Source organism: Phaenicophaeus curvirostris, chromosome 3 (genome assembly GCF_032191515.1).
Source record: "Phaenicophaeus curvirostris isolate KB17595 chromosome 3, BPBGC_Pcur_1.0, whole genome shotgun sequence".
In the NCBI taxonomy this organism is placed as follows: domain Eukaryota; kingdom Metazoa; phylum Chordata; class Aves; order Cuculiformes; family Cuculidae; genus Phaenicophaeus; species Phaenicophaeus curvirostris.
Genome location: NC_091394.1, coordinates 16,659,834 through 16,685,743, shown reverse-complemented (window position 1 = coordinate 16,685,743; position 25,910 = coordinate 16,659,834). Strand labels below are relative to the sequence as shown.

The 25,910-nt window shown below is 37.0% G+C and overlaps 1 protein-coding gene and 1 non-coding gene across 2 annotated transcripts in view; both read left to right on the top strand.

Moving 5' to 3' along the window:
* Positions 1 to 25,910, top strand: part of ABCA13 (ATP binding cassette subfamily A member 13) — a 189,767-nt gene that overhangs the window by 92,237 nt on the left and 71,620 nt on the right. Inside the window, exons 37-42 of the mRNA XM_069853450.1 lie at positions 1,448 to 1,538; positions 18,855 to 19,101; positions 19,624 to 19,713; positions 20,326 to 20,398; positions 21,505 to 21,623; positions 22,556 to 22,643. Of these exons, the coding sequence (XP_069709551.1) occupies positions 1,448 to 1,538; positions 18,855 to 19,101; positions 19,624 to 19,713; positions 20,326 to 20,398; positions 21,505 to 21,623; positions 22,556 to 22,643 (708 nt within the window). The remainder of the gene's footprint in view (positions 1 to 1,447; positions 1,539 to 18,854; positions 19,102 to 19,623; positions 19,714 to 20,325; positions 20,399 to 21,504; positions 21,624 to 22,555; positions 22,644 to 25,910) is intronic.
* On the top strand, positions 20,850 to 20,920 carry TRNAG-CCC (transfer RNA glycine (anticodon CCC)). Its single transcript has one exon. It is a non-coding gene; the product is annotated as a tRNA-Gly (tRNA).

Below are 25,910 nucleotides of genomic sequence, written 5' to 3'. Positions count from 1 at the left end.
TTAAATTGCAGTTCAGATGAAAGTAAGAAAATGATAATGCTATTTTTCATTTGACCTTATAAGAAAGTTGTTCCAAGCTTCTGCAAGGATGACGGGCTGATAAATGAAATACTTCTCTATGAAATTGGAAGGAATTTACGTGGACAGGACTGTGAAACAGGATTAAGCAAGAAGTAGTAGGTTGAACACAAATCTATTTGGCAAAGTGTATTTACCATTTAAACACATCCCATTATTATAAAGTTGGTGTATTCTGCTGTTTTCTTTTACGTGTTATCATTAACTCGTTTCTGATGTGTTTCCCCACACTTAGAAAGATTTAACCTTTACAGTTTTACTCTAGTGCAGACTTTTAGATTGTGACTTTTTTATACGTAGAAAAAAAAAGGCTTTCACTTGGTGATTTTGGGTAACAGGATCCTGTAATTTCCTAATTTGGGGTATGCATGCTAATAGTTTTGCCATGAAACATGCATTATTGCATAGTGTTCTCCACAGTATTAGTTAGACAGGACTTTGGTAATGTTGGCTATGTCTAATGATTGCATTGTCCATTCAAGAGCATTATTGCCCACATTCTTGCATAAGCCATAGAATCATTACGGGTTGTAAGACCTCTAAGATCATCAAATCCAACAATCAGCCCAACACCACCATGCCTAATAAACCATCTCCCAAAGTGCCGTGTCTGCACACTTTTTGAACACCTCCAGGGATGATAACTCCACTATTTCCAAGCCTGTTCTAACGTTTTATCACTCTTTTGATGACATTTTTTTTTCTAATATCCAATCTAAACCTCCACTGGTACAATTTGAGTCCATTTCCTCTTGACCTATCACTTCTTACCTGGGAGAAGAGAACAGCACCCACATTGCTACAGCCTCTTTCAGGTAGCTGTAGAGAGTGATAAGGTCTCCTTATCTGTCTATAGACACATCCCAGAGCTCTGTAGATTTTCAGTTCTGTAGGATTTTGTATGTTTCATTTAATTGTACTGACACAACTAAAATTCTTTGGTAGCAGTTCCAGCTGAATAGAATATCAGAATTCTATCAGCTGATAGAATATCAGAAGAAACCTGAAGCTGTCAAAATGCCCTTGGTAAAAACTGCAGTAATTGTGTTCCAAGATAACACCACAGCTTAGGAGCAGTGTAAAATGTCAATCAAGGGCAGGCAGTCTATTGAAAAATCTTTGCAGATAGTACTGAGCGTGGACCAACAAGCCTTTGCATAGGTGCTTTTACATCTATTGACATTTATTAATTTAACCTTATCTCCAGGAATTCTCCACTTGGAGATCTTGACTCATTTTGCAGTTGTATTACAGCAGAGTGGTTACAGCAGCCACTACTGGTATCTGGCAATCTGGGTGGTCTAAGGTATATATAAAGTAGTTTTTTAGAAAATGGATTCTAAATTTTTTTTTTCGTATTTTATGGAAGGTATTTCTGAAGCTACTGCAGGACTCGGAGAAGATGCCCTGTGTTCCACAGGCAGCACACCAGGACCATACAAATGGCATTGAATCGACCTGTAAGTAGAAAATTAGGTACATTCTGAAACAGCCAGATTGATAAAGATCTCAAATGCAAAGATTAGCATGCATGAACTTCCTGAAGTTGAGGAATGCAAAGGCAAATGGAGAATACTTCCTGTTACTATCCTGTAATTCTTTTTCTGTGTGTGTGACATGATCTGCCTTGGGTACTAGGTTTTTGTGTCTACTGTGATTCACCTGTGTATTACTCCACAGTCACCTTCCCACCCTTCTACTATGTGTGCACATGCTCACAAGCATTCTTTCACTACACCAGCATTAGTGTACTGCTTCCCACTGGTATCTGGAAACTAATTACTCTCTTTAACTCATACTGACAATGAGTAAGTATTGCTGAGATGTGAGATATACCATAGATATAAAATATGTAAGCAATTAGAAGGGTGTATTCATGTCCCTACATGTTAGCAAATCATTTGTCCTCTCAAAAGACATGTTATTTTAATAGTAATTTTTTTTAAAAATGAGTACCTTCATGCTTTCCATTTTCCTGTCCTACAAGCCTGGGAGAAGGTCCTTATTAACATTTCTGAAACCTTAGGAAGCTTGTTCTCCTTAAAAACTCTTCATAGAAGTCACTAATGTGATACTTTGCAAAATGCAAGACTCAGGTTCTCTAATGAGAGTGCCCATAAAGCTCATCAATATTTTCTTACAGTTCCTAGGATTCTCATGCTTCTATATCCATCATGTTTCTTTCTATTTGATGGTTTATATCTAGGTTATAGTCTTCATTTAGATATCAAACATTTTGTTCTATAAGCAGTGCGTTTTGTTTTACTTCTATAGAAGAGAGACACAGAGAGGTCCTAGTCCATGACTGAGGACCTTCATTGTTGTTACACATTAAGGGAAATTTTAATTTTGAACCAAGCTTCTGTTATTTATTAAGATAAATTCAAATGGATCAGCCAGTAATGAGTAGTCAGTGCAAAGATTTGTTGCCTAAGATGAGAACTTTTCTCACAAGGTACAAACATTACTAGATGAATTTTTCCAGAGATTCTTTTTCCTGGACTATTTCAATCCCTGTTGAATCAGTGAAGATGTAATTCTATAGCAAAAAAACTCTCACTGAGAAAATAAAATATTCCTTTGAATGTGAGAACAAGACTTCCATTAAAAATACAGCTTTGAATATACCTTTATTTTATAACAATCATTTGTGCCTTTCTTCAAGACTCAGCTAGGATATCTGAACCAATTTCAAATCAAAACAGTCTCTCTTCTCCACAAAACATTTTTGTTAAAGAGTAAGTTTTGCAGTTCTTAAAGTAATCAAAACAGAGTATACTGTAACTAAAAACTTGATGTATTTTACCATCCGCATTTCAAACTACATAAATTAGTATTTGTTCAAGTTATTACATTAATAAAGAGAATCTATAATAAAAGGATCTTGATAAATCATAGCAAGAAAATGTGGCAATACAATTTCTTTGGGGATAAGAGTACTGGAAAACTGTCTTTCATTGCAGATGACTGTCATTCGTCATTAAGGACATTTGTGAAACGTAGGCACAAGGGATCTGAGAAATGGTCATGAATGGTATCCATCATTGTCAAAACTAACCAGAATACTCCATGGGCAATAGCTTGACCTGTATAATTTTGTCTTTGAAAGCACATTCAAAGGCAGTCAAACTTTCTGTTGTCAAAGTAGTGAAACGAATCTTCCAAACCCCCTAGAGCAAACATCTGGGTGTTTGAGAAGATCACAGGATGCTGCCATTTGAGTTGTGAAAGTGCTTGGATTAGAGAGCTGCTTTGTCAAAGTATGGATCTGACCACAAGCTAGGATGTTGGCTATGAGCCCTTGAGGTGTCAGGATTCTATAGAAACTAAAGTGTTGTCTCCCAGACCAGGAGGTATAGTGGAGTGGTATGCATGTTCCTGCCTAAACAAAACTGCAAGAGGTTACTATGTGATTTAGGCTGATGACCGATCCAAAACTAGGCAAGAGACATCACTTTAGGAAAATATGACAGTATATCACTGAATTCAGAGCTCTGATAATTTGTAGTTGTGTTTTATACTGTCTTTTCATATTGGGTTTGGCTGGGAGTTGATTTTCCTTATAGGAGCCCTTATGTGCTGCGTTTCAGATTTGTGCCTACAACAGTCTTGATAAGACACCAATGTTTTGGCTGTTGCTAAGCAGTACTTGCAGTATCAAGGCTTTCTCTTTTTCCAATTCTGCCCTTCCTTCACTGCAGTGAGTAGGCTGAGGGTGTGCAAGATGCTAGGAGGGGATATGACTTGGACAGCTGACCAGACTGTCAGTGAATGCCGTATAGTGTTAAGTTCAGCAATAAAAACTGAGGGGACTTATTTTTAGGGGAAATAGCTACTGCTACCTGTCTGCTTGTGGGAGATAGTGACCTCTGCATCAGTTGTGGGGGTTTTGTGGTCCCCTCCCCGCCCCGTTTCTTTTTCCTTCACTTCTTAAAATATCTTCACCTTCACCCACAAGTTTTCTCACTTATTCTCATCCTATTATCTCCCCAGCTGGCTAGAGGAGGGGGGCTGTGAGCAAGCAGCAGCGTGGTCCTTAGCTGCTACTTGGGTTCACCACACTGCAATAATGTAAAATAAGCTGAAAATTATTTGACCCTCTCTGAATGCAGATATTAGAGTTAAGTAGCAGCCCATTAATTAAATTAATTGTAACAATTTTAATACTGGTAACTTTAAAGCACACTGTACAATTTCTAGTCTTTTAAGTTTCCTTCGTGGAAGGTTTTCTAGTAATTTTTAGTTTTATTCTAATGAAAAAAAACTAGGAATAAAACTCACCTTCTGGTGAGAACGGTTAGCATTTTCTTTTTAAGTCAGGGAATGCCTATGTGTGCAGGCATAATAAATGTATGTATTATAATCCAGACATGCATAATTGATTTCTACACAGCTGGGGCACACAATTGATGGTTATTGTTTTGTAGATGTATACAGAGCATGCAGAAAATGTGTTAGACTGAGCTTGCAATGACTGCATGACAAGATCATTGGAGCCAAATAGCCTTGAGAAAATGGAGAAACCAACTCTATAGAGTCTAATAAAATTATCATAAATGACAGAAGGCACTATATGTACAAAAATAATCAGGATTGCTAAGAGCAAGTCTAAGGGGTGACTAGCTAACTGTGGACAAATAATAAAATATTCTGAGCATATGCAAAAGCTGGTACTAGGCTAGAGAATGGGCTCATTGGATTGTTAAGGGACCAACACTGCAGCATTAAGATACTCGGAAATTTTGCTGAAGAGTGAAATGAATTAATTTTGCAGCATTCTACATCTTGGAAATGTTTGGGAGATACCAACTTTGAATCTAATCTCTTCGAGCAGTAAAATACAGTTGGAACCTGACACATAGTGAAACTAAATTGTAGAAAATTCAGCATGGTTAAAACTACAATTTTCACACAGTGGTACATAATGTTTACAATTAATTGCCATAACTTTATGGAGAGGGTGGTGGTAATATGTTTAAAAAAGCTAGTGGGTGGTTATTAGTGTACATATAATATGAATAGCTATAACAACAGAAGTGCCATTAGAGCTTATGTGTCTTTGAACTTCTTGGATATGTTAGCCACTGAAAATGTTGGAGTGGAAGCAAGTTGATGCATAACTAAATTTTGTAGTTGCTTAAACCTTTCTCTGAAGCGGCCGGTGTTCACCATTTTGAAGGATATTGGGCAAAACGTTACATTGCTCCTGTTAAGATTGAAGAGATCAACAATATACAGTACTTATAAAGCACATCTGAAAGCTAATTTAATTAAGAAACAGTAGCTGACAAAAAGCAGTCATAAATACCAAAACATAAAACTGAAGAACTTCCAGTGAATTTTTACTGAATTTCAACTCTCTGTTTTGGTTATTTTAATCAGTAATACTGAAGTAAATATTTGGAAAAGGAACGAAGAAGAGTTTGTGATGGAGATTGGAAGTGAAGTATAAAGGCAGTGTCAGGACTCAGTCAGTCAGTCTTCAAAAAGATAGCTTTTTCTAAAAAGCTTGAATTTTTTTATGTGTGTCTGTTAAGGTATAGCTCTATCTTTTATAGAGGCAGAAGGGTAAATGCAATAAAGGAAGAAATAACAGAAACAAATAGCTGAAAGCTAAAGGCAGTTGTTTCTCCTTAAGGTTAATTAGCAGTTGGAGTTAGTCTACCCAGGGAAGTATGTTCCCTCTCCTATTGCATTTGACATAAGCCTGAGGCTTCGCAGAAAATATGCTACTGTAAAAGGTGTTATTGATTTCTGCACATGGGTAACAGAGTGGAATTTGATGTCTGTTGATAGATGATCAAGTCATTTCTTCTGTTCTTAGATAGCAGCTTTTAATCCACTATGGCAAATTGCGTTCCCTGTAATTAAAAATTAAAAGTTGATAGAGTATTTTTTTCTAATGTATTTGAAGTTATATCACAACAGAAGTTCTTACCTGGATCTTCCTTCGTTCATTTCCCTGTAAAATTCATGTAAAAGGACAGAAGAATAATTTTAATGCTCTGGCTTGCAAAATAGAACATGTTTTCTGAATACAAAACTGTAGACAATAAGTAACAGTGGTTCTGTTTAGAGGAAGTGGCTGCTGACACAAAGACAGATATTAAAATTTTCAAATTTTTGCTGACTATTGATAAGGAGAATGTACAGCATACATTTCAGTCTTCTGGTAGTCTAATAGTATAGGTGACACTATCACTTAAGCTCAGCACTAGACCCTGAAATAGAAATGTCAAAAGTGCTGGTCTAAAATTCTTAGATACATTATATTTTCCTTCAGATTTTTTTTTGTCCTTTTAATTAGTTTATTTCAGAAAACCTAGCATATGTTGAATACTAATTTTGCCTCTTCCAATTATTTAGCTTCATACTTCAACACTCTGAATCTTGCTTCCTTTTCCTTTTGTCACCCTTTCAGAACTGCGTGAAGCATAAAATGAGGATGGAGCACTTTTATAACATTACTTATCAGTAGTCAAAAAAGATATCTGATCTCAAAAATAGGATCATCTAACTCACTTAAGGTTTTAAATTTGTATGTAAGTTAACTAACTACTCTTACCTTTCTGGAAGTAAATGGTCAGGTTCTTCCACTTATCTCAAATATGTTTCACTCATTTCACCCACTACTTTCTTCTCCTGTGCAAGTATTTTCCCTGCCTACTTTCTTTGTGCTTACTGCCTGGTCCTTTTCCGCTTTTCATCCATTGTATGGACATCCGGGGCTCCTTATTCAACAGACTCAGACACTGAAAGATTATTAGGAAAACAATGGAAAGACAGCTGTTTTCTAGTAATGGGAAGTACTCCTACAATGCCAAGAATCTGATCCATTCCTGTTCTCCACATCCTTGTCCACACATTCATTTCCTAACTGCTGGCAAATGACAGACGTGAACCCTGCCTGTCTTCTTCACTAAAATCTTTTGCTCTCTTTGACTCCAGGGGAAAAAACGGTCATTAAAGCACCTGCCAAAACTGGGGCTCAGCTGAAAAAAAAGACTATAGTTTTCTGCAAGTGCTAGAGCACCAGAGAACAAGCCGAAAATCCTCTTTCAAAATTATGTTTTGAAAATCCTATCAAGTGCTCATTAGTGTGTCCTGTTGATGGGATTCACTTTGTTCCATAAAAGGTCACCTGTGTGATTTAGTAGCCGCTTTCCTTCACTGTGTACTTTGGTATTTTTTTTTCTTATAATATATGAATGCCATTTGGACTGAATGGTTTGCTTGAAGAAATGGTTTATGCTATAGGTATATATCCAGACTTCAGATTATGATCTGAAGTTTACTGGGTGTTTCCAGTTTCTAACTGAAAATGAATGAGGAAAGTTGTTCTATCACTTCATCTTACGGTGGAAGATATGATACCTTTTCTGTCTTACCTAGAAGCAACAGAATCATTAGAAAGACTTCATTGGAAGTTGTGGGTCACCAGAACCAATACGTGTGTAATTTTTTATGGTGATGGCTATGTATTGACTTTCTATGCCTTCTAAACATAAAATTGTATATGATATTAACATCTCTCAGCTCTTGCTGTCTGACATGGATGTATGAGAATATTTGGAACCTGTTCTTTCTAACATCATGCTGCATTGCCTTTGCCACAATCTGGATTGATTATCACGTTAGTTATTAGATAACTAACATGAAATAACTTGGAAGTTCATCCATTATGCTCAGATATTTCTTCTCGTTGAAGGACAACCAATATAGATGGTTATAGGTGCACTAGGAATGCTTTATTTATCCAAAAGTAATTGTTAGAATGTGAACTTCCCTAACATCTTGAAAAACAAGTGATCAAATCATCTCAGCTCTGTAGCTCTTATGTAATGCCCATAAGCCCTTCTTTGATTTATTCTTGACAGTATATTTCTTCTTGCAGGCTCTGTTTTCCCTCAGACTTGCTAAGAGTACCCTTCTGTCTCTCTTTTCTCCCGTCTTTCCCTTACACTCCAGCATTTCCTGTTGATTTCTTTTGTCGAAGTTGTTACAACAGCTGCAGGGAGGGGAAAGATATTGGTAGTCTTTATGATCTTTCATGGTATTTTTAAAATCCTCTCTTTTAATGAAATATTCAGGAGTCTTGTTCTCCACTCAACAGGACTGCTTGTCTTCCTTTTCATGTTGTAATGATTCCTAAGTAATTTTTAGTAATAAAAAGAAAAAAGAAAACACTGTAAGAGAAATAGATCTCTTCCTCAGATAATAAATGAGATCTGGCAGACAGTATTCCTGTGTTCAGTTATTGCTTTTGAGAATGACCTGATTGCACTTTTTGAAGGTATTCAACTCTTTTTTTAATTTTGCAACATCCTAAAATATCTATAATCAGTATATGAAGTAGGTGATGATCTGTTACCTGAAAGACAACTGAAAGTCGAGCAGCAATGTGTTGCCTGATGTAGCGTTATTTCTTTTCCCCAGCTTAAATAGTGAAAAACGTTTTTGCTTATGCTTTTTCTGTTCCTCAGTAGCAAGAGTTTTCCAAAGACAGCATGTTCAAGATGAACTGATTATTTCTCTCCCTCAAAATATGGGGCTATGTGTTGGAGCAAATTTTGACTCTTAGATAATTTTTATAAAGTCATACATAAGGTATCGCAAAATTATTTCTTGTTAATAACTAGTCTTTAGGTTTTACATAAAAAGTAAATACTGGTAGCTCCTTGCCTTGCTTTAGCTTACAAAGTAGGGTATATATTGTATATAAATACACAATGTCCTTGTGTGTGTATGCATCTATATGTTTCAATAGATTAAGATAATGTATGTACATACATGCATACAGATATTTTAAAACGTAACTGTTGTTCTGTCAGCAAATACAGATGCTTTAATTTCAGTTATCTGAGTAATTTAATGTAAATGCCAAGTTTTTTAAGGAATGCTTATCAAACCTGCTGTACTTACTCTCCATTCTGAAAGGAAACGTGGCTTAGGAAAAGGGCTTGATGTAGTCTTCTTAACATCTTGCTTTGTCTAACAAGTAAATAGCATATGTATGCAGAAATTGTGCTACACATCTTTGTTGTGCTATCAAAGCTTTCTTTGAGGTTGGCACTTCTATGTGAAACTAGATTTTCATGTGTCCAGTATCTTCTCAGAAGTATCTCCTTTGGTTGTCTCTGCTCTGTCACTAGAGCAAAAACCCACAAAAACTTCATAAGTCACATGTCTGCTTTCTTGACACTAGAAACATTCTGCCGGACTAAAAGTTTTTCAGTTCTCGAAGCTAACAACAAACAATTTTAGAAGTTACAGGGACAACTTCCAAAGCAAATGAAGTATGAAAGGCAGAATGCCAAGCAGCCAGCACTTTTGGGGCTGTGTTTATTTTCCCTAAACATTAATGCAATAAAATTACATAGATCACAAGGTCACACTTTGATAAGATTTGTATATTGCACTGTTGCTAAGTAATTCCTTACTTTGTAATGTATAAGTTGGACTTATATATGGACCTTGTGTTGGACTTACATATAGGTGGAAATTTTACCTACATATTTTTTTCTCTTTGTATGTGTCTCTTTTTCTATTTTGCAGTTTATCTAGGTTACCATACTCATTGGAGTCATTAGAAAAAATGGAACAGGTGGTTCTCTTAATCAAGATCCTTGTAGCTATTTAATGCCATTATTTATGAGATACCAGAATGCCTGAGGAAAGAGACTATTCATCAAATACATTTTTCAATTGTTTGCTATAGCTGTGGTTCTGAATAAAACATGCCTCCTGCAGAACAGAGTCATCTTTCAGTTTTGAATTGCTTCTCTGCACAAACTCTGATAGGATTTTATTGTTAATAGAATAACTCCAGTAGAGGTAGTGTCTGAAACTATTCTTGATTATGGAAGTTGCAATATCTTAGACCAAATGGTTTGTTCATATTAAGGTAATACTTGCACAAACTGTAGAATTTAAAGTGGCTAATGATGTCCTTATCTATCGGGGTGAAATCTTGGCCTTGCTGGAGAGATTTGCTCTATTTCTTGCCTGAGTTTTGTGTAATCAGTTCTGGAAGACCTGTTCCAGAATGCTTCATACAGTGTCTCCAAAGGCCACTCACTGCAAACTGAGCAGCTGCATAGAAAAATCATCTGCAGTATAAAACTGGACAATTACAGTTTAAGAAACGCCTTTCTGGGAAGCAAGTTACCAGTGGGAAGTACTTGAGAACATCTGTAGTTAATAGATAGCTCCTTCAACTCTTGCTACATTAAATTTGTCTAGTTTGAAAATGCTAAGATATTTAGCATTAAGTCTCACATTTAATGTTAAGTGTTGTGGTAGAGAAAACATTCAGATTGTATTGCTCTCCTGCTGTCTCATCAAGTCTTCCCCAAACCCAGCAAAAGTACTGTGGGTTGTAGCCCTACTGTTTACACTGGATTTGGCCTTGAAATGTTGTAACCTGAGTCTACAAGCAGAATTCAGTGGACTGAATTCTAATAGCTTTCTGAATGTTGCTTTGCACTTCTACAAAGAAAAAGAACTGATCTCAAGAAGTGTGTGACTTACTGTAATAAGAGGGTATATTCTAGCACAGAAGTAGCTGTTGGGTGTTTGACTGTGCACGTAGAAATGTATTCTTTCTGTCTGCCAAATCTGAGTTTTATATATATATGTATGTACATGAAGTCAGTTGGGATCTTTTTTGGCAGTTCTGAAAGACTGTACTTCTCTGCTTTTGTAGTTTTAAAGAATCCAAACAGAAGGTGCAAATAGGCTTCCACTTTGTAGCCACTATTCTGTGTCTGTTTTTCAACTGTTCCTCCTCTTGTCCCCTCCTCCACATGGCAATTCATTGCAGGTGCATCACTGCAGGGGAGAAAATACTGCAATAAAAGCGAATCTATTTGGAAAATTATCTCCTGGAAATTGAAATTAAGATATTTGTTAATGTTGCAAGTTAATCATGCAGAAACTCAGAGAATTAGGGTTTCCAAAATTATAGTAATTTCCCTTTCAGAGTATGATGGGATTGTGTCCACCTGGCTGAATATTTGCGTTTTATTTGTTTCCAAAGGATATGCCCATCTCATCATGGTGAAGGTGTTCTGGCCCCAGTAGATTTCACCATAAAAAGCAAAATATGCTTGGTTACTAGTTCCAACTTCTCTTTCAATATGTTTTAGGCTGGCAACAACCCCAACTAAAATGCAGAGAGGAGAGATAAATCAAGGCAAAGCAGAAGAAAACATGGAAATGTAACAAAAGACATTGCAGTAGGCATTGAAAGACACAGCTGTGGAAAGAAATTAACCCCTATATTTAAGAGTTATGGGAGCAGTGCATTCAGCAACGTGTCCTTCTCTTCCATCAGGACCAGACTAGTTTAGATGGCCTTTCATCAAATCAGCTTGATTGTCAATCACAGAATCACTAGGATAGAAAAGACCCACAGGATCATCGAGTCCAACCATTCCTATCAACCACAAAACCCCTCCACACCTCGTTCTCCAGTCTTTTAAACTCCTCCAGGAAGGTGACTCAACCACCTCCCTGGGCAGCCTGTGCTAGTGCCCAATGACCCTTTCCGTGAAATATTTTTTTTCTGATGTCCAGCCTGAACCTCCCCTGGTGGATCCTGAAGCCATTCCCTCTTGTCCTGTCCCCTGTCACTTGGGAGAAGAGGCCAGCACCCTCCTCTCTACAACCTCCTTTCAGGTAGTTGTAGAGAGCAATAAGGTCACCCCTTAGCCTTCTCCTCTCTAGGCTAAACAACCTCAGTTCCATCAGCTGCTCCTCGTAAGATTTGTTCTCCAGCCCTCTCACGGACTTTGTTGCTCTTCTCTGGACTTGCTCCAGAGCCTCAACATCCTTCTTGTGGTGAGGGGCCCAGAACTGAACACAGGATTCAAGGAGCGGTCTCACCAGTGCCGAGTACAGAGGGAGAATGACCTCCCTGGACCTGCTGGTCACGCCGTTTCTGATACAAGCCAAGATTCCATTGACCTTCTTGGCCACCTGGGCACACTGCTGGCTCATGTTCAGTCGGCTGTCAACCAACACCCCCGGGTCCTTCTCCTCTGAGCCGCTTTTAAGCCAGACTTCTCCTAGTCTGTAGCACATCCGCCAGCTCCCTCAATACTCTTGGATGGATCCCATCCAGTCCCACAGACTTGTGGATGTCCAGCTGGGCAAACAAGTCTCTAACTGCCTCCTCTTGGATCATGAGAGCATTGTTCTGCTCCTCTAACTGCCGGATGCGTACACGGAGGGAATAACTTTCCTTACTGTGTAAGACTGAGGCAAAGAAGGCATTAAGTACCACAGCCTTTGTCCTCATCTGTTGTCACAGTTGTTCCCTTTGCATCCAATAGGGACTGAATATTCTCCCTGGTCCTCCTTTTATTGTTAATGTATTTATAGAATTTTTTTTTGTTATCTTTCACAGACTTGGCCAATCTGATTTCTAGTTGGGCTTTAGCCCTCCTGATTTTCTCTCTGCATGATCTCACTTCCTCCCTGTAGTCCACCAAAGTTGCCTGTCCGTTCTCCCAAAGCTCATAGACATTCAGCTTCTTTTTCATGTCTCTCAAGATCTCCCTGGTCAACCAAGCTGTTTTTTTCCCCCGCCATTTCCTTTTCTGGAACATGGGGACAGCTTGCTCCTGAGCTGCTAGGATTTCCTTTTCGGGGAGTGCCCAGCCCTCGTGGACTCCTTTGCCCCTAAGGACTGTCTCCCATGGGGCTTTGCCAACCAGCCTTCTGAACAGTCCAAAGTCTGCCCTCTGGAAGTTTAATGTGACTGTTCGGTGAACCTCCCTCCTCACTTCACCTAGAATTGAAAATTCTACCATCTCCTGATGTACAATCTCAATGTAACAATCCTTTTTGGTTCTCTTGGGGTGTGCATAGGAAGGCAGTACCATTGTTTCCTGTTTCTTTATGCTTGTGCACTGTTTGTGTACTTCTGAATGGGGAAAGGAAGAAAACCGACTATTTTTGTACTAGAAAATTTATTCCTTTAATTTAAAGTTATGGCAGTGCTTTTATAACCAGAGTAGGTGCTTGTACCATTCACTAAATGTGTTATATACCAAAATAAATTTATACTCATTTGAATTTTTTTATGGCTAATTCCTATCCATTTTCATACAAGTAAAAACAAGTGCTGTTTTGTCATCAGCTAACTCTTCAGCAGCAACTAGGGTGTTTTTTCCTAGATGTTCTAGTGGCTATTATTGCTTATTATATTAGTAGTGGTATCTTGGAAATCCAGTCTAAAGCCAAGCCTTGTTGTTCCAGACACCCTATGCACTGGTAGTAAGGATAAAAGTCCCCAGGAACTGAACTGCCTTTGACAGCTTGCAGTCTAGCTTTAAGGCTGAATGCAAGGAGTAGATAAAACAAACAAATAGGTTTGGGAATGTAAAATTATAAATCAGATCCGTAAATTAAATGCAGAGGTGTTGGTTCACTGACTTTCTAACTCATATTTACTTTACTCGTTAAATGCCATTTGGACTCTTTTTTTTCCCCTAGTTTACCCTTAAAATAAAAAATGGTTGTGTTGCACACCTGTTCTAAAATTATTATCTACTACCACACATGAAGTGCTCTTGCATGGTGTGGAAATCATGCTTTTGGAGGGTCTTCTTCTATTTTGATATGAGAGATGAGAAAGCCTAATGGATCTAATTGTTTTAGTTTTTCTCTAATTTGTAAAATTCCTAAGAGATATTTGGCTTGTATTCAATGGTGCTCAACTATTTGTCTGTATAATACAGGTAATTTATTCTACTTTGAAAAAACTGCAAGTTCTTGAAGGTTCATTTATTTGATAACAAATTGATGTGTTTGTGTTTCTATGCATTTTTTCAGATTGTGTCATAATGCTTTGTGGAAAAACTAAAATGAAAGAACAGGAAGGAAGGGGACAAAAATCTGTTATACATCTGCCTTGTTTCTTTAATTTTCTCTGGGGGATACTTGCAATGTGTTTTCCACTTCCATTTAATTATGTGCCTTATGTGAGTCTGTACAATGTGTTTGCCACCTGCAACAAATCTGAATGAAAATCCTAGATGCAAATAATGATATCTAGGATCAAATGTCACTGCTTGGATGGAACTTTGCTACTGATTTGATAACAACACAGCAAGAAACAGTAAAGAAAATTATTTTTTAAATGAGGCCGTGTTGTTCTCAGACTCCTGCATGTTTTACACTTTTCCTTCAGCACAACAAAAACACTTTATATGTATGCGTTTTTTGTCTAGACAGTGAAGATCAAATAAATGTCCTTTTCAACAGGTTGAGTGAAGTTACAGTAAAGTGTTCTTTCCTCTAAGAGATTTAGATATAGTGGTCTCCTTTTGGTTCTTTGTCATCTTACACATTGTTGTGGGTAGACCATAGCTGCTGTGTTTAGGCCTGATATTAGGTAGTTTGAATGAAGTTTGCCCCATTCTTTTTCTAGGTTTCTTGCTTTAAAATGGACTTTTGTTCATACACTTTTCTGTGGGAAATGCAAAAATAAGGCACTTGAAGATCCTACTTTACAAGTTGGCCAATAGTTTTTCTGGGGACAGTTTTTCGGTTTGTGGGGTTTGGTTGTTGGGTTTTTGTGGTGAGAATATTCAAACTTTATTCTGGTTATGTTGGTTCTTTCTTGATTTTCTATAGGAATCAGCTACATACTTCTTGCTGACTTTTCAGTGGTCTTCATTGTACTAAAATATTTAATATGTTGCATATTGAACAATAAGAATGTCTTTGATAAAGTAAGGTAAAGCTCTTATCAACCAGCTGGCTGGCTTGAGGAAAATGGCTTGGGAGATCAGATGGGGATTCTCCACAGGGTTGTGGAGAAACTTACACCAATGCTTTGCCTTCAAAATATTTTATTGGTGAAATCTGCAGTTACCTAGACATCTATTATTGTATCTCAAAGATCTTCAGGCCCATGCAGAATCCCATTCTAGAATCTGGGGCCAGGAATGTATGGATGAATTTTTAATTTAAAAAAACCCCTTTTCTTTCAAAAAAATGTCTCTTAAGAGGATTAAGTAGTATATATGGGGGAGGGAGAAGGAACAGTAAGTTTTGCTGAAGTTTTGCTTTTCTGGACAGGAAATTCTTAAGATAGAGACAACTGGAATAACTTTTTAGAAGAAATATTCATCATGCTTAAAATGAAAACTACTCTGGGGTGAAAATGGGAGGATTTATATCTCAAATTGTCAGAAAGGAATTCTTTTGGTGAAATTCTACAAAAAATATAGTTTTTTTCTGACTAGCTCTGTATGGAGACAGCTCATGACCATATTACATATAAACAAGAGTCAATCATAGTACAAAACACAGACTAGAGGAACTCCCTTTATACTTCACAATGTTGAAGTGCCTTTTATTCACCTACCCTACATGAAAACCAGTTCTCAAAATCCTCCTGGAAAAAACCTCAATATTATATTTATTTTTATTTTTATGATAATAAAAAAAATTGTAAGAAGATGAAAGACATTTTTATACATTCTAATGCAATGCTGTGCACAGACTGGTGGGCTAGAGCTGACTGTATCCCACTATGGCATATGCAGAAATGCAGAATGATGTCAGATTACTAGCTCAGCCTACAACTTGTTGGCACAGAACTTCTGATAAGCTAATAAATATATACTGCTTCCAAATACAAGTGGTTTCATGTGAGCTAGCTGAACTCTTTTGCCAGGCTATTTGAGTTCCAGCATTATCTTCTCCAAATTGAGAGCTCCTCTAAATGACTTGTACAAATGCCAAAATGACAGAAGCAGAATTGAAAATACCTAATCATGGTTGTTTCATAGCCATTGCATACCCATTTTTTCTTTGTTTTATTGTGCCATGACAAAAGTTTGGAATTGCATTATTATTTTCTAGAAGTGCAAAACAGGGGAGAAAACTGTCTAATATCCAGTTAGACTTACAATATTTAGTTCTGCTCTTCTAGAGCAGTCTATAGGTAAGGATTTCCAAAATTTGGTTCCCAAATTTTAGCTCTGTTTCCCTGTTACCTGTATGAATTGGAAAGTGCCACAAATCTTTCCCGTAACACACAGGAAATTCTGAATGAATTGGAAGTATAACCTAATTGTGAACATAATTGCAGTTCTTACAGGTAATTGCATCATAAGTCAGGCAAGACAGATTCTAACAGTTGGGTCAGACTTTTAATTTTGTGATCTAAATTATTAATGGGAATATTTCCATAAGCTTTCTACATAAAAATTGACTTCATAACAGAGAGGTCAGCTGGTCTTGTCTTCTAGCCTTTATGATTATCAGTGGTAATCAGAAACTCTTTTTTCATAAATGTGTGCTTATGTTGTCTCCTGACATACGCACAAAATATAAGTGGTGAATTTCTTACAAGTTTTAGGAAGCAAAAATTAATTCTGTATCTTCTAGTTAAAAGAAAAATAAATTAGACTATGCATGTAACATTAAGAAACATGAAGAGTTAAGTGACAAGCGTACACAGAAAATAGCATTCAGCTTTTTAATTTTTGGAGTGATTTAATGCCTTGGGAATCTTGAAAGCAATATTGAGTCAATTTTGAAAGCCCAATAGAAGTCTATTTTTCACAGTGTGTCTGCAATCCGATAAAATGCTATGATGCATAAAGAAGACAAGCAGATCGGTACAAGAATGTCTAATGCTATTGTATAACTCAGTAGTGTTTCCACATCTGTTAGACAGCCGTGTTGAACACAGTATATAATGAGACTGTTGCAGTGGTAATATAAGGGGACTTTGAGCAAATGCTGAGGGTGATGGGGACTATAAGGATTTTTATAAGAGGACAGTGAAAGGCTGAGATTATTTATGCAGAAGATAGACTGAAAACTACTATAACTATTATAAACTGCCTCCTAAAGTGAGATTTAATATGTATATATATGCATATGCATATGTAGTACCATCATAGAATCATAGAATCACCAGGTTGGAAGAGACCCACCGGATCGTCGAGTCCAACCATTCCTATCAAAAGTCCAACCATTCCTATCAAATATGGATGATTGATTTTCACATCTCAGAGTTGCCAAGGGTAAGTGTTACAAAAGAGCTACAAGGTCACAGAAAAAATAAACATGCCATAATCTACAAAAGCTTCCCCAGTACATCTGCAGAAATTCTTTCACTTGCACAAACAAATGCACTACAACTAAAAATAAACTATCACAAAGAAAAATTAGTTTCACTGGGAAATATGTTAGTTCATCAAGCCACTAGCTCACAAGTGTGATGAACAAAGCAACACTTTTGAATTGGTATTTTGTAACATACGCAGAAAGTCACTGATGTAAGATGAGACTCTGAGACAATGGCTATGTCCATCTCAGTTGTTCTTCTGTCAGTCTGCGGTGGCATGGGAAGAAATATTCAACAAAAATGAGAGCAACCAACAAATGTTTACTAAAATTCACCTTAAAAAGATGGTATCTGCCATCGAGAATCTCTGCACTTGGTCTTACTTCCATAGCATTGTCTTCAGCCTAAGTTAAATAACACATTGCCCATTAAGATACCATACAACTCTTAAGTGATGGGCCACAATCTCAATTATGGTGAAGATGTGATCTAGTTGTAGCTAGTCTGTCACACTATCCACACAAACTGCCAGTGAAGCAACACAGGAATGCTCTAGGCTCGGGGTGTGAACTCAGGTGTAAACTCTAACATACGCACACACACACTGAACAGGGCAGAATAAATCAAACAGAATAAATTCAAGACAGATAAACAAGACTTTTGGTTTTTACCTGAAACACACAGTAATGATAGAATTCAAAGTAACAAAAGTAACAAAGACTGAAATTCAGAAGATACAGAAAGATAATTGACACCTTTCTCAATGAGAATTTAGAATAATAAACATATTCCTGTTTTAGCAAAGGCAAAACAGTTTAGAAAGAAAAAATACCCAAGGCAAGCATATACTTGTAATATAATGGTTTATTTAATCTTCTTGTGATGTATCTTGGCTGACCAGCATTAGGTATATTGAGTAAGAGGCAGGATATTGGACAAAATTGACAATTATTTTTATTCAGGATGACAGTTTCTCTTCCTATTTCAATCTGAATTAATTTGTTATAATTTTTTCTCTGCTCCATTTGTCAAGCAAAAAGAATGAATGGCAGCTTTGATTTCCCTTTCTGTCCCCAGAAAGTATCTGTCATAGTCCTCTTTCAGAGATTCAAAGGGGCAACTTTTGAAGCATTTTTCACTCACATTTCATGTTTACAATCTATGAACAGGTCCAGGAATACGGCAAATATCTCAATCTATACTCCTTTTCTGGCATTTTGCTACTTTTAATAATGAGAAATGGTATGTCTTACAATTTCAGGGGTGCTCAGCTAGAAACAGTTTCAGGATCTTTTTTATTCTAAAAACACTCATCCCTTGAAAGCTGATCTGCTTCCAAGTGTCCAAATTTCTGTAGTGAGTCTGTATTGAGTTCTGTATTGAAAATATTACTGTAATAATTCAAAGATCTTAATACATTCATAACACATTTGCTTTAAAAAAAATCTTTTACAAAGATTGCCTTCCCTTACTAGTCCAATTTATAAAAATACAGGTTCCGAGCACAAAAATGTTCTTGTTTAGGGTACTTGAATTCTGAGCCACGGTGTGAAGTTTGTTTTCTTTCCACAGAAATTCAAAATCCTAAATCCAATTTGTGTTCCCTATCAAATTGTCAACATATGGCTGGTATTATAACTGCTTAAAGACAGAATTTCTGCTTGGTTTTTGTCTCATTCAGATATCTCACTTACGAGGGCCTCAAGTATCTATGGAGCCCGTCTTGTCCTTGCACAGATCGTTGCCTTTCTGATGAAAAGATTTCACCGCACTAGGCGAGACTGGAGAGGAAGCCTGTCAAATGTGCTGATGCCCGTCCTCTTTGTTGCACTGGCAATGGCCTTGTTTAATGTGAAGCCTCTGGCTACTGACTATCCTTCTCTCGAGCTGACACCAAGAATTTATGACAATGCAGAATCCTTCTTTAGGTAAAGGGCTCATCCACCATAATCAATATCCCGGATACCCTTGAGTTTCATATTTTAAAGATTATTTGCATCCTATGAAGGACAATATATTAGTTTTTACAATAGCTGTTTAGTTTTCAGATGTTTAGTAAATTTTTATAGGTTTTTATGATGGTGAGAGAAAATTAGAAAAGCATTGTGCAAAGTATTTTAATGAGAAAAGGGGCAAACACTTTGGAGCAATTTGACCTGGGTGATATGTTTCAATACCAGTAAAGACCATTTATATGTAAATACACAAGTGTATTTAAACAAGCCTTTGCATGCTTTATTTTTACTTGCTTATGTCTGGATCCATTTTCTCAAAATATTTCTCCACTTTGAAAGTGGCATACAGTATTAACAAAGCCCATATGGATGTGTTATATAGTTCTTTAATTCTATAAATATGTAGGATCTTGAGCATGAAAGTTAATAGAAGTAGACATATTAACGTTTGTGTCTTTTTTTTTTTTTATTCCCCCTGTGGCCCACTTGGAACAGCATTGAAGATGATAGCCTAGGAAACCTTTCACAGATTCTGCTGAGATATTTCTTGGATTGGGATCACACATGCATGAATTCAAAACAAAGGTAACTAGGAATAACATATCTGCTTTCTTAACTGTGAAGTGTAAATCTTGTAAATTCATTATTTTGTGTGTGTGTTGTGGGATGTCTTAAGCTTTTCTTGGCATTGTGAGGTTAATTGCAAATCTGTTGTGGTGAAGGAGCTGGCATCCAGGTAAAGTATGTAAGTAGGCTTCACTGTTTGAAGTCCAATACAAATCCCTTAGAAATCAGTGAGAGCTTTCCAATGAATTTCAGGAGGGATTTGATCAGGTCTGGTGTCCATATGAATAAAGGCTAGACAATAATTAGAACATGTTTTAGGAAACATTCTAGATTTCCAAATTTAGGAATGCAGAATGGTGACCATGTTTTACTTATTGAATTGCTGCACACACAAGGCATGCAACTCATTTGCCGCTTTACTTATATATATATATTGTTAATCCACTTTGATACAAATGAATAAAACTGATATAGCTTTAGACACAGCTACCACTGTGATAAAATGCTAAGAGGATGTTCAAGATGTCAGGTCTTCTTGTTCCTCCTTGTGGTTTCCTTGTGGATTTATTCTTAAGTAATATATTTCTTTCATTTAATGGTTATTCCTATCATTGTGTTTATTTCCATTAGAAAAAATAATTCATGTTGGCAGATGGAAACTCAGTCACCCCAGGATTCATGCAGATGTGTAGCTGAACAAGAGGTGTGTCATTTTGTGTTTACTTATGTATGTAAACACTATATGTTTGTATATTACATCTAATAGTTTGTCTCTTCTTTTTGAAAGGCTAGAGAAAGGGATGAGGAAATTAACCCTCATAGCACTGGCATCTGAAGTATAGCAATACAGTTTTGGGAAAAATGGAAGGAGGAAACTAATTTTTTATTTTGCTGGGCAAGGAACAGATTTGTCTATAACACTAGTGAGACATAAACTTAAAATATAAGAAGCTTAGATGAAATTGGAATGGGAACTCACACAGGGAGAGGCTCAATAACCCTGAAAGCTCAAAAGTGGAGGCTCCCTGTATCTGGGAGCTATGGAAAATCTGGATCTCTGAGAGTGAATTCTAATTGGTGTAGGGTCAAAATGTGAATTTTGCCTTAAAATTTTTCGGTTGATAAATGTAATATACTTCATGGTAAACCCAGCTGCGCCGCTGGTGTAGTGGTATCATGCAAGATTCCCATTCTTGTGACCCGGGTTCGATTCCCGGGCGGCGCAAGACCTTATAGTTGGACTCGATGATCCTGGAGGTCTTTACCAACCTAGTGATTCTGTGATTTACAAGGATTCCGAGATACTGATCATAATATCTGTCTCCTTTTCCCTGGTTGTGAGAATATCCCAATGAATCATTAGAAAGTATCTGCTCTTTAGTCTTCTCTTTAGTCTATCAATGGCATTTTTAGAAACTTATTGCATTAACTAAAATTTTATTTTCATCTCATATTCCTCTTGTGCTTTTTTGCATTTCTTCTTAAGAACAAGTAAATAGCAGTCTTGCTTTTTTCATTGTTGAAAACTTTTCTAAACTTTTGTACAAGTTTTGGTGTTTTTAAAACAAAATGGACTGACAAGGTGGCAAGAGAATTCAAAGGTAGTTCTAATATTTAGGTGACTCATTTATTTGAGGTACCTTATAAACATAACCCCGTAATTTATTCAAAAGCTATCCAATCTGAGAAAGGCAAATCCAGCTGAAAAGCAATGCTGTAAAATCTATGTAACAATTAAAAAACATGGTAAAATATAGTGCCACTGATTTTGAAGGTATATATACTTATTTTATGTATACTGTTTTTCAGATGTGCCTAAGTTTCAATACCTCTGCTCCCTATGTGAAGAATAAGAAAGGACATATTTTGTATAATCTTTCAGGGTTTCTTGTGGAAGAATATTTAGCAAGACCTTCTGACAAAGCAAGGTAACCTTAAAATAGCTAACCTTTGTTTGTCTTCTGTGTGTAAAAAACAGAGTCCTTCCTTATCTGTAGCATAGACCTATGTAATTGAGACCCTAAGGAGTAGTTACCTGTTTCTGTTTGTTGTTATCAAGGTGTAGAGTCAAGCTAAGGTAACATGGAACCCCCTTCATGGTCACTTCTCAGAGATTCCTCCAGCAGTTGCTTGTAATTGCCTGGAGGCATACTCTGGCTCTTGCTACACCACGAGTGATTTCAGCATCTCAGAGAGGGAAAATGCATATGCATATGCAAATCAGATGAAAAATATAGTTTCCATTTGTCAGAGACTCAATCAAATAGAGGTGAATATACTCAAATTAATCTTTTTCTTTGAACTAAATGGCTAGTATCCCCATGGCAAGACTTCATATTTTATACCAGCCACATAATCTGCTGTATTCTCAGGTTTATTTAGGTGCCTTTACAGCTCAACCACTGCTTTTGACATAAATGCATAGACCAAATATGATGTTATCAAAGAGAAGAAAGCATTAACCATTTATTCAGTAAGGAAAAAGTGTGTGTGATTTGATAAAAATAGAGGTAAACATTTTAGTAAGAAAGATCTGAGCCGGAATATGAATGGAGTATGAAGAAATCAGGCTGTTTAAGATGTTTCTGAAAGCCGGTAATACCTTATTTATTCACAAACCCTCTAGTTGCTCAGGGATTTCAGCTTGCAGAAAGTAAAAAATGTTATCTAGGGGAATCCCTTCATCAGTAAAGAGCAATAATGTTCACCTGATTCAAAGTATGTTGATCTTTTGTTTTTAACAGAGAAGGGGATTGTGAAAAATAAAGCATTAATGTAGATACTGCCACTTTATAATTGTGAGAAAAGGCTGCTAAGCTTAAGGCAGGTAACTTGCTATTATTTTATTTTCCCTTACCAGATATGGTGGTTGGTCTTTTGGAGGGAGGAAGGCATTTAAACTCCAGGATGAAAAAATGGATAGCACCAAATCTAAACCTCTGGCTAAGGTAAAGGTTGCATGTATGTGTGCACATTTATATGTATTTGTTGCTTACTTATTCAGGCTCTAGGCTTCACAGAACTTATCAAATAAATCACTACATAAAATACTTGCATTTTGAAATTGGGAGAATACCCCTCTGTCTGTTGTAGTCCACTTCTCTGTTCACAATTCTTAAGTGTTATCCTGTGTTCTGAGAAGCATTTTTAAATGAATCAAGCAATACAGCTTTTATTGTTTTTGTTTTGGTTTTTTTTTCCCCTAGGAACTTATTTCACAGTCTTAACTGATCTCATCTTTAAAACATTTTAAAGGAGTTAGCCCTTCTTGAGGCCTTTTGTTAAACTCTTGAAGGATACAGTGATACTGTGAAAACTTGGGATGGGACCTAGAAGCTAATAGCCAATTATCAGTGCAAGGGGTTTTATTTTCCTTGTGGATGCTCAGAAAGGTTCTTTTGAGATCTGTTCAAATGTAGACCAGCAACGAGTAGAGGAATGGCACTCTTAGAGGTGTATTGAAGAACAGCATTTTGTGGTATCTGTTCTTGTATTCAAGGTAAAACAGATTTGCTAAGAGGAAGCTGTGGACATTCAAGATCAGAATATAAACAAGTTCTTACCCAAAATCCATTTGGAGACAAAGTGTTAAATCAACCCTGTGTTAAAACAACATAAAGGTGTTCTCTAATTCAGTATCATTTCACATTTAGTTTTGCAATATCACTGCCTATTTGCAAAGTCTTCACATAGTTTCATTAAAAATCTCTCTATCTTATATACACACTCTACCTGATGTGTGTTTTCATTTTGGCCATTTGTTATCTCCCTTCTGCTCACAGATTTCTTAAGCTTTGAACTTCATTCCATCAGCCCTTCATTAGGAACTTGAAAATTTAGAGGGCTCCAGTAAGATGTGTTTTCTGACTGCTGCTTTCGTCCTATGTATCTTCAATCATTTTAGAGTCTTGTTTTGACATGCCTTCACTGTGGTTTTTGTCAGGGTCCTTTTTTTAAACATCTTTGGCAGAGATCTCCACCTCCCATCAGCAAAGGGATACATTACAGTTCTGCTGTTAGGAAGTGAGCTTCCTATTTCAGAGCAAAGGAAAATAGTGGAGTAGATTTATAAAGGGCACTGTGTTATCTAAAATACCTCCTGGAAAAGTGGGTTGTGACTGATGCAATGTCAAATTATTGCATTAACCTTTCAGTAATTAATGACCAGACTTTTACTTTGACCTTTCAGGCTTGTTCACGAGACAGTGAATGTACCGTTTACATAGCCTTGTATGAAAGAAAATGAGAAATTTGCATTTGAAGAGACTTACATTACTATTCATCTCATTTTAGAAAATTTCTTAATCTTTGTATGTTATTCTCCTCCATTCAAAAAGTCAACAATTTCCAGTTCAAATTAAAAATACCTATTCAATGCCCATTTTACTTTACCTTATCATACCGTGCTTTATATACCGCATATATGGGGCATACACATCCATACAGAGAATGTGTATGTGTGCATACACGAGGGAATGTATCTACCACATGACAAATGTGTCTGATTTAAACTATTGGTTATTGACATTCATTGATGATTGCTGCTACGTGCGAAAAGCACAACTCCTCCTCAATTTTTTTTTGTTTTCACGATTGTATATTCTTTGGTACCCTTTAATAATATGGGCAAAAAGGGTTCCTTTGTGATTTCATCGTTACTGTTATTTATAACATACAGGAAGAAAATGTAGTAATTTAAAATAATCCAGAAAGACAGTTTCTGCTGTTTATGTGGCATTCTGAAGTGTGCTTTTTTCCAGTCTCAAAGGCTGGAATTTGAGACTTTATAGTATTTGTATAAGTGTCCAAATAAAGTTATATCTCTCCACCCTAATACCCCCTTGTCTCTGTCTCCCTACTATGAATCTAGTCCATCAATGCTTAGGGATTTCTCTGCCTCTCCTCACCCTTTTCTCTTGATAGGCCACAGGTGAGTCAAAATGTAAGGTTCTTACAGAATAAATCTTACAGAATAATCTTACAGAATAATGAAAAACACATCTTTACAGAGCTTTTTAAATGTGTGAGGGGCCATGTTTTTCCTTGGGAAGGAATTTTATCAACCACGGATAGGAGATAAAATAATGAAAATTAAAAATAATCCTCTTAATCTACATATTTTTCCATTGCTCATGTCTTTTTCATCCCTTTGTAAAATATCACTTGTGTGGCACGCAAGAAAATACAGAACATATTTCAGCTGGGACTAAAATTTTTCCTTTTGTATATTTTAGCTTTGCAACTAATTTAGAATAAGCTACAAAATTTTAGAAAAAAAGAGCTTCTGTTGAAGTGAACAATTTAAAATGCCTCTTTTGCTAGTTTCTAAACAACTAAATATCCAGCTTCAATTTGATTATTTTCTGGCAGTTTGATTCAGTTACATGACATAGCTTGAAGGAAGAATTCTAATTAATGTGTGGGATATTGAAACGTATTGTTGCACAGAATGCTCTTTTGTGGGGTTTGTATTTTCACAGAATCACAGAATAACCAGGTTGGAAGAGACCCACCGGATCACCGAGTCCAACCGTTCCTACCAAACACTAAACCATATCCCTCAGCACCTCGTCCACCCGTGCCTTAAACACCTCCAGGGAAGGTGACTCAACCACCTCCCTGGGCAGCCTGTTCCAGTGCCCAATGACCCTTTCTGTAAAGAATTTTTTCCTAACGTCTAGCCTAAACCTTCCCTGGCGGAGCTTGAAGCCATTCCCTCTTGTCCTGTCCCCTGTCACTTGGGAGAAGAGGCCAGCACCCTCCTCTCTACAACGTCCTTTCAAGTAGTTGTAGAGAGCAATGAGGTCACCCCTCAGCCTCCTCTTCTCCAGGCTAAACAACCCCAGCTCTCTCAGCCGCTCCTCATAAGGCCTGTTCTCCAGCCCTTTCACCAGCTTTGTTGCTCTTCTCTGGACTCTCTCCAGAGCCTCAACATCCTTCTTGTGGTGAGGGGCCCAGAACTGAACACAGTATTCGAGGAGCGGTCTCACCAGTGCCGAGTACAGAGGGAGGATAACCTCCCTGGACCTGCTGGTCACGCCGTTTCTGATACAAGCCAAGATGCCATTGGCCTTCTTGGCCACCTGGGCACACTGCTGGCTCATATTCAGTCGGCTGTCAACCAACACACCCAGGTCCCTCTCCTCCAGGCAGCTTTCTAGACAGACTTCTCCCAGTCTGTAGCACTGCATAGGGTTGTTGTGCCCCAAGTGCAG